This window comes from Pituophis catenifer, unplaced genomic scaffold (genome assembly GCF_029215685.1).
Source record: "Pituophis catenifer annectens isolate HBS135680 unplaced genomic scaffold, rPitCat1.0.hap2 SCAF_2, whole genome shotgun sequence".
NCBI lineage: Eukaryota > Metazoa > Chordata > Lepidosauria > Squamata > Colubridae > Pituophis > Pituophis catenifer.
In genome coordinates, this window is record NW_027256882.1 from 240180455 (window position 1) to 240193951 (window position 13497).

The window sequence follows — 13497 nt, forward strand, 5'->3', positions numbered from 1 at the left end:
TTATGATGTGCTTTTTCCTTACAAAACGGATTATTGGAAGTTTCTGCAGAAAGTTTAAGTTACTTATATAAAAAGCTAAAGTTTCAATTGCAGATCACCATGCTAGATCTATCTTAGAATAAACGCCTTTTCTAACAATAAATTTCTAAAATTTGTGCATTTGTTTTTGTGTTGATTTCTCCTTTTTCTTAAGAACAGCACACTTAGGATTCTGTTCAGTCCTGCCAGAACTGCTCTGTGAGATATGTTAGGGCTGAGAGATTTAAAGGAAGGACACACTGATGCATAGTTGAGAGGGATATTAACCTTCAAGTCCCAATGTTGAAACTAGAATACCAGCCCTTCCCAACTTGATCTCTTCCTGATACTTTGGATAATGCTATGCCTGGATTCCCACATTAGGGGAAGCAATTCTGTATCATACTGCCTAAAAATGGAATTATTGAGATAGGCACTATCAAATTGTAAATATTAATTTGAATAATTTTGCGATTATGAATAAACTAGTCATTAAGATATACCTACAATCATGTTTAAGGAAAGAATAAATAGATTGAAACAGAAATATCCCAGTTTGATTGCCTTGCAATAGGGAAGGTCAAATCAAATACATTTTGCTTCAGTTATTTCATAAGGAAAGCAAATGAAACACAACAGGTCTGTCCTCACTTATAAATTACTGATGTTTATTCAAATCAATTTTAACAATTTAACTTGGAAGAAAGAATTTTAAACTTAAACAAATAGGCTAAGGAATAAAGTCCCAAGTTTCTTTTCCTGAAGAAGAATTTGAAGAACTGTTGCAGGTGATAATGGCCCTTAGGTTTATACTATGTAAGTTCGGGTTGTATGTGCATTGTGCAACAAATCCCCTACAGCTATCTTCTTCCGTTTTATTTTCTTTTGAAGATCTTACAAGAACCTAAGGACCTGGAAAAACAACCTATCACATCATATATAAAAACAATGAAAAAGTCTAAGAGTAGTAACTGTTCTGGTGGCTTTCCACAAAGTATACTTTGGAGTCCTCCAAAAATAAGGGCAGAACACTCTTTCCTTTAAATGCAGGAATTGTCGGACCTTCACCCAAGAGACAGTAGTACATCTCTCTGAAGAAACTTACTCAGCATTCCTTACTCAGCTAGCAACGGAAGAAAGGCTTTTGTAAAAGTCACTTTTACAAACAAAAGGGAAATAATGAGACAATTGGCTGTTACAGAATCTTGCAAGCCAGCCTGCTATTTATAGCAGCCCCAAGGTTTAAAATCTCACCTGTCCTTATGTATTAGCAGACTCTGTGCTGCTCATTTCTCACTTTTGGATGTGAAGGGCGCCTGCACCAAATATTTGGTCCCAGCTTTTTGCTTCTGGTTGGCAGCTTTGCGCCTCCTATCTGTTTTCTCTTCGTTAATCCCAAGGTCTAGAGAGGATACTGTTGTCTCAGCAAAGACATTGCTCCAATTCTCCAAGGGAAACTGGTGCCACGTGGAAAAAGGGATGTTCTAAGTTGTGTAGATTCGAAAAAGAGAGAGGAGATACAGTAGTTGAGCCAGCACATTGTGATGAGTATAGTGTGAAACTAACATGAGGAGAAAAAGTAGGCTGACTATGTAGAGCAGCAAATTAAACCTAACATCCATAGGACTTCTGCCTAGAGCATGCACATGGACACTCTGCACGTGATAACCTGAAGAAGCAATAAAGCTGCATGTACATCAGAGAGGATATTTAATACCATTTCAAAGGAGCCAGAATTAGATTTTACTTGAAAAGTTTGTTTTGGATATTTCTGATAATATTAATAGATTTTTCTTAAATAAAACCAATCGCAATGGATGAAGAAATGAAAAAAATAGATTGAAAATGCTTCATCCGTTCAAGCAAACAAATCTTGAGCATGCATATAAATGTGCTCTAGACATACACTAGAGAGGGAAGGAGAGAGATTGTGAAAAATAAGTGTGAGAATGAATAGCTACAGCTAATCAATTAACTATTATGCTGTAAAATCAGAAGCTGGTTTCCAAGAAAAAGCTGTGTGAAACACTGCAATAGGAGTTGCAGTAAAGAAGAAAAGAGCTTCATTCTCAAGACATCTTTACATAGGATTGTATTTTGTAGAAAGTGATCCATTTCAATTTAAGCAATTGTATCCCTAAGAGTTCCGCCACAGTCACAGACAGTTTGGGTTTTCTTATATTTCTGATTGCGCTGTGTAATTAATAGCACTACAATACACAACTGCTATATCCGAAGTTGGCTCATTCCAAATGTTAATTTTAATATAGTAGAACATTGAATATTTTATATGTAAAACAGTAACATTTATATGTACAGTAGCATTACTACTGTAATGCTCTCTACATGGGGCTCCCCTTGAGGAGCACCGGGAGGCTCCAACTGGTTCAGAGTGCGGCCGCGCGGGTGGTTATGGGAGCGACATGGTGTTCCCATGTAACACCTCTCCTGGGTGAGCTGCACTGGCTCCCGGTGGTCTTCCGGGTGTGCTTCAAGGTTTTGGTTACCACCTTTAGAGCGCTCCATGGCTTAGGACCTGGGTACTTACGGGACCGCCTTCTGCCACCAGTAGCCTCTCACCGGCCAGTACACTCACATAGAGAGGGGCTCCTCAGGGTGCGGTCAGCCAAACAGTGTCGACTGGCAGCCCCCAGGGGGAGAGCCTTCTCTGTGGTGGCACCTGCCATCTGGAATGAGCTCCCCCTGGAGATACGGAGGATCCCAGATTTAAGTACCTTCTGCCGTGCCCTCAAAACCTTTTTATTTCAACAGGCTGGCCTGGCCTAACTTCCCTTTTAATTGTAAATTTTAAATTTGTTTTAAAACATTAGGGGTGTTTTAATTTGTTTTGGGCCAAATTATTTAATGGGTTTTTATATTGTCTTTTAAACTTTGTAGTTTGTGTGTTTTATCTTTTTGGCTGTTCACCGCCCTTCAGGAGTAGGGCGGTATATAAATCCAAAAATAAAATAAATAAAATAAAAAATAAATATGTCAAGTTTTCTTTATTATGTTGGATTTCTGGGGGTCATGTGCCATAATAAACTTCGAAACAGAGTTTTTGCATAGTCTCACTCTTCACCTTCATTTCTCCTTGTATCTTAATATTTAATACTTCTGGAATTTGTTAAAGCAGTTTCCCATAACATTTCATTGGTCCTGTTATATATATATAACTTATATTACTTCTTCGTAGGGTTTATGTGTGTTTTTCTTCTAGCCAGGTTTTCCCTACGTAACCAAGGTTTTTTTGTAGCTCCAGCTCAGTAGAATCACATCTACCGAGTATATATATATATATATGATATATTCATTCATATATATATGAATGACTGAGTGTTCTTAAAGAAATGGGGGTTGCCTTGTTAATTATTCTACTATGGTAAGATTACATTGTAGGTAGTTGGAAAGAGATTATGCACAGCAATGAATTAGGCTCTTAAGTTCAACTGTATACAGTACAATTAACCTTGAAATAACCTTGATGTTCCTTCAATTTATGACTCCTGCACCAATTTATGACTCCTTTTTTGCAGTCCTTTCAATGACCGACCAATGTGCAGGATTTGCCACGAAGGCAGCAGTCAAGAAGACCTGCTATCTCCTTGTGAATGTACTGGAACTTTGGGGACTATTCATCGTAGCTGCCTGGAACACTGGCTCTCATCTTCAAATACCAATTACTGTGAACTTTGCCACTTCAAGTTTACAGTAGAGCGCAAACCAAGGCCATTGGTCGAGGTCAGTAATTGAGAGAAGCTTTTAATTATGGATGTTTTTATACTGTACCGCAAGCAAAGGAAAATCTGTAATTTGGAAAGTTTAGGGTCAAAGAGGAGGAGCAGAAGGACAGCAAGAAGAGATTTATTTATTATTAATCAAATTTACACACTGCCCACCTCACTGTCTAAATGACTCACAGTAGTTGAACGAATAAAAAATAGAGTTATGTAAAAATATAAGTAAAATTCAGTTATGAATCCTTTCAGTTTTTAGCTAAGCCCATGAGTGATTAAAGTGGAATTGATGCCTTGGGTTTTATGTACCTTTATTAACTATAGCAGAAAAAAATTAGGATACATGTAATATTCTTTGATTTGGTGTTTTGAAAGGAAATACATTTATACCATATTAAGAGAAATATTAGGGTGTATTATAAATATATGCTTAGAAATCATTTTTAAAATCCACTGAACTGACAGGTGATGGGGTATTTTTTACGTTTTAAATATTTTTGTTGCATCTCTTAGTTGCCCAACAGTATATAAGCAAGTTGTTTTCTTCTATTAGCTCATTCTAGCTGCAGTAATTTAAATAAGTGATTTAAATAAATTGAGCTGTATATAAAATGACAATATACTCACTTGACTGCTGCACTAAAAGCTTTTTGTTTTCTTTTGAAAGACAGTATATTACAGGTCTCTTAAAAATCAACATGAACCAGTGGATTGTGAGAATTCTGAATAATATATTATTTTTCCACAAGTTATAAAAAAAATAGTTATGAAGTTGCCAAGATAGAACTATGTATTTTATTTTGTTTCAACCAATATTATTCCACTGTTCAGAATCATAGAACTGAAGGGACTTTAGAAGTCTCTAGGTCAAGTTTTCATTCAGTGCAGGAGCCATCAGATCATCTCTGACATCCGCCATCTGTTTCAGTGAAGGAGAACTGACTGCCTCATATGGTAGCCTGTCCCCTGGCTGATAGATCATTCATTCAGAAAGGTCCCCCTGATGCCTAACCTGAATTTCCTTCTTTATATTTTAACTAATTGGGGCAAAAGAGGATGTTCACTCCAATGTGACAGCCCTTCAGATGTTTGAAAATTGCTACTATAAACATACCTAGATTTTTAAACTGTTCTTCATGATGCTTTGCTGTCGTGATTCCTCTCCAAACTTGTTCCACTTGGTCCATTTTTTTAAACTCTGGTGCCCAGATCAGTATGTAGCATTTCAAGTAGATTCTGACCAGGGCAGAGTAGAGTGGAACAGCCTGTGGCATAGTTACCTCCTGGACTCTTTGCTTCTGTTATTATATCCTAATATAGCATTTGCCTTTTTTAGCAGTTAAATTACACTGCTCACTCACATTTAATTTCTGGTTGACCAGGATACCCAGATCACTTTCATATGTACTCCTGCCAGGCAAGTGTCTACCCATCCTATATTCTGCCCTACATTTTTGTTACCCATATACAGAACTTCATATTTCTAACTGTTACATTCCATCGTATAAATTATAGTCACTCAATACTTACTGTCTGAAGTGATGCAATTAATGAGAATTCCTTAGGTTCAATCATTCAGGTAATTGTGAATTCATCTAACTAATATCATCTTCTTTATGTTTTACTCATTGATGACTATCTGATGAAGGTTCTATTGAGGTCCAAGTATACTATGTCTGTGGCCTTCCTCTGAATTATTAAATTAGAAACACTACTGAAGGGAGTAATATTAGTCAGACACTGATTTTGATAAACTGTATTGACTCTTGTTTAATTGTAACATGCCAATTCAAGCTCTCACAAACAGGTTGCTTGAGAATCTGTTCAAGGACTTTGCTCAGTGCAGACATGAAGTTTTCAAAGATTACTGAGAACAGTTCTACGATCAATTCTGCTAATTATTTAACTACCCCAGGATATAATCCATATGGCTCTGGAGACAAATTCATTTACATTAGGTAGTTCTTTATTATTCTTTCCTTCTATGTTGAAAGCTGTATCTCCTTGTTCTCCCTGTAGCATAAAAATTGCTACCTACATCTCCATTTTCCTTCTCAAAGGAGGCAGATATAAAATGGGATTTGGCAAGTTCTACTTCTCACCATCATCCACACATTTCACCACTTTCTCTGAGCAATGGACCTGCATTTTCTAACATAACCAAAGAATGCTCTATTTGTTAGTTTTGATATCTCTTGCAAGCCTCAGCTCAGTCTGTTAATTTTTGTGGCAGAATTACTACAATTTCTGGATACCATCTTCTATTTGTCTATGCTGCTCTTCTTCCTTCCTATTCATGTACTTGCAGAGCTATATGCCAGTCATGAGTATCAGACCAACAAGTTTCAGTGGTGCTTATCTCATTGCATTTGTCTTCCTGTGTTAAGAGCTCTGGTTTTCCCTTTTTATTCCCATATTTTATTTTTTTTGCATTGATGCTAAAATATAGGTTTTGAGTACCACCTACTGGTATCTCTGCAGTCTTGTCCTAAGAAGCTCTGAGGCTCCATCCTAGTATCCTGCTTTTCATTTTGTGTTCTGCTTTCTTGACTCTGTCCTTGGCTAGATATTCAATTCTGGACTTTTGACACCCAAGTCTGCTTTTCTTTTTGTTTAATGCCTTCCTGATTAGTGTTCAAAACACTGGCAAACACTTCCCAGGTTTTGTAAGATGTCCATCAATTTCCAGAAGCCCTCCATGAGGGTTGCACAGGCCACTGTCATAGAATCCAACCCTTCTGTTTGTGGAGCCATTTGTTGACTTCTAGAACCCTGTTTTCTTGCCCCATGACCCTCAATGGATAATTGAAACTGAGCAATGAAAAGAAACTGATTAATGAAAACACTGCCTGTACTCCAATTTCCTTGACCTTCCTTCCCAAATCCTTATAGTGTCTTTCAACTTTTTCTTGTCTCTGTCATTGATCCAGAATCAAGAGGAAAGAACTGATATTGATAGGTTTAGTCTTGGTAACTTACTTCATCACCTTCTCATACAGGCACATAGAAGACTATACATAAAGCATTTATTTAATTAATTCAATTAGGTTTATATGGCCACCTATCACATCATAGCAACTCTTTTGTGGCAGCTATTTTGTGTCTGGAGATAGCTGTCTAAGCTCATCTTGGGAGGAAATTAGTGACCACCACAAAACACCTCTTTCTTTCAGGTCGACTCTTAGCTTTTTTCAATTCATAAGGGTTCACGGGTTTTCTGTAGTATTCTGGTTAGTTCCTTAGGTAGTTGTCCATTGTACTCCAGAGAGAGACAGAACCCATTCCAAGTTCCACTGGTATAAAATGAATCCTGATTTTCTTTCTCCCTTGTCAGGAATCTGGGGTCTTAAGGCTTAAAATCTAGAAGAAATGACATGTGCATAAAAGGAATAGATAGGAGGAAGAACAGTGCAGACATTTGGTAGATACTGAGTTACTAGCTTTCAATAATGGAAACACCTTCTGGAAGATATCTTCTGGGCCAGTACTGACTTTATACTGTACAATGGAGTCTCAGTTCTCTAAACTTTACTTAGAAGACTACAGGAAGTCCTCACTTAAACACAGTTGAACCCAGAATTTTGGTCATAAGCAGGGGTGCTATTCAGCAGGTTCTGACAGATTCTGGAGAACCGGTAGCAGAAATTTTAAGTAGTTCGGAGAACCGGCAAATACCACTTCTGGCTGGCCCCAGAGTGGGGTGGGAATGGAGATTTTGCAATATCCTTCCCTCAGGAGTGGGGAGAGAATGGAGATTTTGCAGTATCTTTCCCCTAGAGTGGGGTGGGAATGGGGATTTTGCAGTATCTTTCTCCTGGAGTGGGGTGGGAATGGAGATTTTGCAGTATCCTTCCCCTGCCATGCCCACCAAGCTACGCCCACAGAACCAATGGTAAAAAATTTTGAATTCCACCACTGGTCATAAGTCATTGCGGTCATTATGCCAGTCACATATGACCTGACTAGATCTTACAACTGTTTCTATGACAGTTGTAAATCAAGTCACTGCAGTAAAACATCTGGTCATTAAGCAAATTCATTCTTTTTAATGGGTGTTTTTTACCAGAAACCAGCAAAAATAGGCACAAATTGCAGTCATGTGACCACAGAACACTATAATCATTAATGCAAGCTGGTTATCAAGCACCGAAAATTCGATGTTGGGGGGGGGGTAGCAGCCATAATTTTGTGGACAGGTGATAACTAACTTTGGGGGAGGTCAATCATAACTTTGAATGGTCGTTAAGCAAGGGCTACCCTTTCATGATAAATAAGATTCAGAGGGAGGTCTGTGTGCTTTCATCATTTCATGAGTAGATGAATATAATGCTTTAAGCTCCTCACAGAAACAGGACTTGACAGATTTAAAAAAAAAGCTTGATGACATATCAGATTTTCTAGAAATCATAGACATCCAGAGGGGAAAGGGAAGCAAGGAAATGACAGCATACGCCTGATATGTAAATCAGAGAAATGCTGCAACTTAATACTTCTGTCAGACATTTTTGACAAATACATACCGTAGTCATGGCATTTTAAAATTACATGCATGCGTCATTTTGTCATTACTGTAGCTTGTTACAGGTGCTACTGCCAGGAATGGTTATTCAGAATGGGATAATTTGTTACGGCCAAGTTGCCATGGGACAACTTGCCATGGCCAACTCACAGCGGGACAACTCATCACAGGACAATTTAACAATTCAATTTAATTATTTAAAATAAATTTTTTAAAAAATTATTCACATTTCATTCTGTCCCTCCTTTTGCATCCTTTCTTTAATGATTCTATTCCACCATTTCTTTGATATTATTGTAACTCTTGTCCCATGGCGCGTTGTCCTGCGGCGAGTAGGCCATGGTGAATTGTCATAGTCCATTAGTTATTTGCAGTTGGAAGTGGGCCATCCCCTTTTGGATCTTTGCTTGGTTTTCCTAATGGCTTGTCATTTAATTGTAAGCCACCCTGAGGCACTTTTCAGAGTGAGACAGGCAGCAGAACAAACAAACAAACAAACAAACAAACAAACAAACAAACTCACTATATAGCAGAAAAGCCATCAATATTTCTACATCAAAAAGTCCTGGATTTTTTCCCCTCATAAAATAGTTTGTTTGCCATGGCCCTGCAATGGGAGAGGACAGGGCTAATCTACAGTACCTGATAAAAGCAGTAGCAAATGAGGGATAGTGAAACGGGGGGGGGGGGGTAATCTTATTGCCTGCAGTTATTCCTCTTTCACACAGACCTGTTCGTTCAACTGTAGCTATAGCTGTGTTTAACCAAGTCTACATTATGGTATGAACTCTCAATTTAAGTGAGCAGCTACATTGGAATTAAACTGTGGAAAATGATTCAAGGCTTGGTTACTGTAAAACTAAAAAGATTTTCAATTATCAGTGCATATGATTTTTCATGAAAACCTTATCAAGATAAATAAATTACGCAAGATTGCAGTGACAGTAGATGTACAGCTTAATTTATTTCAGCTTCACCTTCTGATTGGCTGTCCATGAAAATGTTCTCCTGCACAAATGGAATGTGACATTTCTTGAGTCTTAATAGTAACTGGCTGAGCTCAAATGGAAAGCGAATGCTTCCAGAGCTGGGAAGGTATTGCTGTGTGATCACAGAGGAAATTTTCTTCCAACTCAAGAGGCAAAAAAGTAGCCTGTTAAAATTGGCTTATGTTATATGCTTAAATAAGGCAAAAGTGAAAATGAGTTAACAGGCAAATTCAGCGGCATACTCAATACTGTTTGTACTTTTTTTTTTGTATAAAAAAGGGAATTCATTTAAAGTAGTTTAATATCTGCAAAAATAAAGATTTGCTGATACATCCCAGAATTGTCTATCTCAGGAAATTTCCTATGGAGGCAGGCGACAAAGGAAGACATGAATATAAATGAAATATATATATACAGCAGCACTCTATAAAATACCAACTTATGGTTCATAACAATGAATAGAAAGCAAAAGGCTCTGGATTGTTCTACAGTTTTTCCTCAAAATGGACATATTCTTAATTGCATAGAAACTGAAACAGCACGGCTGGCTGCTTATGTAGAGGTTATCACTATTTGTTCTCAGCATAATTCTATCAGGACACATTTTAGATGGTGGTGAAGTATAAATCATTGATAAAAATGGAGACTGTAGCCATTTTTGTCCAACGTGGCTTTCATTTTCAGAGAAGAGCATCTTTGTAATCTATTTACCTTCTGATCCTCTGACTTCACTATTGCTTCTCCCCGATAAGGATTTCCTTTTGCAGAGAATATGGATTAGAGACATTGTCAATGTTGACCAGGCGTTGGTTTCATTATTCATTCACCTTGCAGAACAAGTGGGATGCCAAGCTTTAATTTATAGCTTCTTCTTCCCTGGGTTTTATCTTATCACAGAATAACAGTGGTGTCATTTGTCGAAGCAAGCATAAAGCATGGCTTTTTACCTACCGGGCAGTTATTAAAGATTCTTCATTATTTTAGAGTCTTGCCTTGGGTTTTATTTACTTTTTAATCATCCGAATATAAAGTTATGACTTCAGCAGCTTATTATATAATTGTGTAAAATCGGATGTAGGAAAATGTGAATTCCAATGTAACATTTTGTATGATATTTTGTTCTCCTTATGATAACGAAATGCATTTTTTTTTCTAGTTCTACTGGGAAAGATTAGAGGTTATTTTCATTTCTTATTCTTATTAAAAGACTATAATACTATAGATAAGAATTCATGAGCATTATTAAAGAATATCTTTTCATCAGGGTGCAGAACTTTTAAGCAAAAAGCAGAAAGTACATTCTGCCCTTATAACGTTAGTTATGAAAATGTAAAGTCATATTCAGAAACTATCTGATTTTATTTTAATTCTAATAACAGCAACAGATTTCATATATATATATATATATGTGTGTGTGTGTGTGTGTGTGTGTGATCGCAACTGTTTCTTCCTTTTAACTGCCAGTGGGGGTGTGAACTGATTGGGTGAGAGCTTGGCTGTGTTCTGATTGGGTGGAGGTGTGTTCTGATTGGTTGGGGGTTTGGCTGTGCTCTGATTGGATGGGTGTGTGTTCTGTTTAGGTGGGGGCTTGGTTGTGCTCGGGTTAGTCTGAGTAGCAGGGGGATTTGAGCTGGTGAGCTGTGTTGCTGTTGTTTGGCTTTGTGTTCGTGGCCGTGCCATCTCTTCATGATGGGTGTCAGTCTGCTTCATGTATGGATTGGAGGGGTTTAAAGTGGCTAATGATGCAGCTGTGTCTGGCTTCTGGTCCGTGGTCGTGCCTGATCATCAGTGTGGGTTTGAGTCTGCTTTCTGCGTGGATGTGTGGTGGTTACATCCTGTGTGGCTCTCGTGAGTGTGGGTCTGGTGTCATTCTTTGTGTTAGGGACTCGTTTGTCAATAAGGGCAGGTTTCCAAACGGCTGGCAGGCGGGAGGTATCATCTCGTTTATTCATGCTGTGTGGACATTTTTCTATCTCAATGGCTTCTCTGATTATTCTGTTGTTAAAGTGTTCAGTTTTGGCGATAGTTCTGGTCTTTTTAAAGTCAATATCATGTCCTGTGGCTTTGAGGTGTTGGACCAAGGACCTGACAAACAACACCTAAAAACCGAACTACACACTCTCCGAACTACAACCGAATTACACACTCTCACTAACGTACTAACATCCAATGGATTCCAAAGAAATAAGATCACCAACCTAATCCAAAAAGAAACCCCCACTAAAATCCAAGACAGAGAACAAGAAAACGGCAAAGCCCTCCTCCCATACATAAAAGGCACCACAGACAGAATCAGCAAGATCCTCCACAAACACAACATCAAGACAGCATTCTGCACAAACCGAAAAATATCCACCATCCTAAGAAACCCCAAAGACAAAATTGAGTTAGAAAATCAAGGAGTATATGAAATCCCATGCACCGCCTGCCCCACCACATACATCGGACAAACCAACAGAAGAATAAGTGCACACATTGAAGAACACAAGAACTCAATTAGAAAAGAGGAACCAACTTCTTCCCTTAATTCATATTTTGTGGTTGCTATCTTTTATCTTTACCTTTATGTTTTATTGATTTTATTGCAATTTACCTTTATTTTTATTGATTTTATTGCAATTTACCTTTATGTTTTATTGATTTTATTGCAATAGGGTGGCATACAAAATTAATATATGATGTTTTAAAAACTGTATGTTGTAGGTTTAATAGACCTAGATAGAATTTGGCTGTCAGTGACTGGATTTGCATATTGCATTAAACAATGGACACAAAACAATAATTAAACCAAGCAATTTATTAGCTACACGCCTAGTTCCTAATACATGGTAATGCAGAACTGAACAAATCATATTATGTTAGTTGAGCATGAATCTAATCACTTAGTTGGTTCATGTTAGATCATTATTTGGTAATTGTGTACAGATAGTCCTCAACTTACAACCACAATTTATGTTCCTAAGTGAGAAATTTGTTAAGTGAGTTTTGTCTCATTTTATGACTTTTTTTACCACAGTGGTTAAGTAAATCACTGAAGTTGTTTAATCAATAATATGGTTGTTAAATGAATCTGGCTTCCCCATTGACTTTGCTTGTCAGAAGATCTCAAAAAGGGATCATAGGACCCCAGGACACTGCAATCGTCCAGGGATGGTATTCACTTACCTTCATTACCCATTCGCAAATATGATGACGTCCGGGCAGGTGGGCGGAGCGGGCAGAGCCTCCCGCAGTCTCCGCTACCGGTTCACGCGAGCCGGATAGAACCAGTTGAATACCACCACTGCAATTGTCATAAATATGAACCAGTTGCCAAGCATCCAAATGTAACTCATGTGACCATGGGAATCCTGCAAAGGTTCTAAGTGAGAAAACAGTCAAAGATCACTTTTTCCAATGCCGTTGTAACTTCGAACGGTCACTGAATGAACTGTTGTAAGTCGAGGATTGTACATGATCACCGGTACATGATATTGGAATGAGTTTTGGAGGACTTTTGAGTAGGTCATACTATTCTGGCAGTAACATGCCTCACCTGCTGCATTTACTTCTATGAAATTCTAGCTTTCCCATTTGTAACATGAGAAGTGAGTCTCTACTACACAATGACTAAACACAAAAAGATGCTAGGAGTTCTAGCCTAGCAGCATATGAGCACACACAATTTCTTCCGGTATTACTGGAGCATTAAACGGTATGTAATACATTAAAACAAATGAGAAATGCTATCACAAACCTGTATGTTTTAAGCAATGCAATATAATAATCCTTTGAAGTACGGCGATATTCATGCAGAACTAAGGCTTACGTTGTTTTTTGACCAAGCTTCTTACAATGCATCAGAAAGGCTTTATTATTCTTTTACTGGTCTCAGCAGTATTAAGAGGCACTTTCCTGCTATATGAACGTTTTTTTGCAGTTGGTTATATTGAAATATGAACATCACTAGACTGTTTTCCCATACTGAGCTTTGAACTGTTTTCCCTGCTTCCTTTGAGATTAGTTTTGTGCACTAATCACTGAGGCAGGAGGTTAGTATCCTGTTACTGCAACTGGAGGCTTGACACTCTTTGACACAGTTCACCAAGAGATCACTGTCAGGGCTGAAGGAAAAGCATTTTAGGCATGTAATCAACAAAATGAAATGGCCCACTGGCTTTAAGAGCTAAAATGGACTAGAATTGGCAATTGAGCCTGTTGCAACCAAAGAGGGAATAACTTCATTATACTCTCC

General features: G+C 37.9%; 1 protein-coding gene across 2 annotated transcripts in view; it reads left to right on the forward strand.

The window, feature by feature from the left end:
• The window catches only part of MARCHF3 (membrane associated ring-CH-type finger 3), a 134055-nt gene that overhangs the window by 104086 nt on the left and 16472 nt on the right, over positions 1–13497 (forward strand). For both annotated transcript variants that reach the window (XM_070935687.1, XM_070935688.1), the window contains one exon: positions 3555–3759. In XM_070935687.1, the coding sequence (XP_070791788.1) occupies positions 3555–3759 (205 nt within the window). The remainder of the gene's footprint in view (positions 1–3554; positions 3760–13497) is intronic.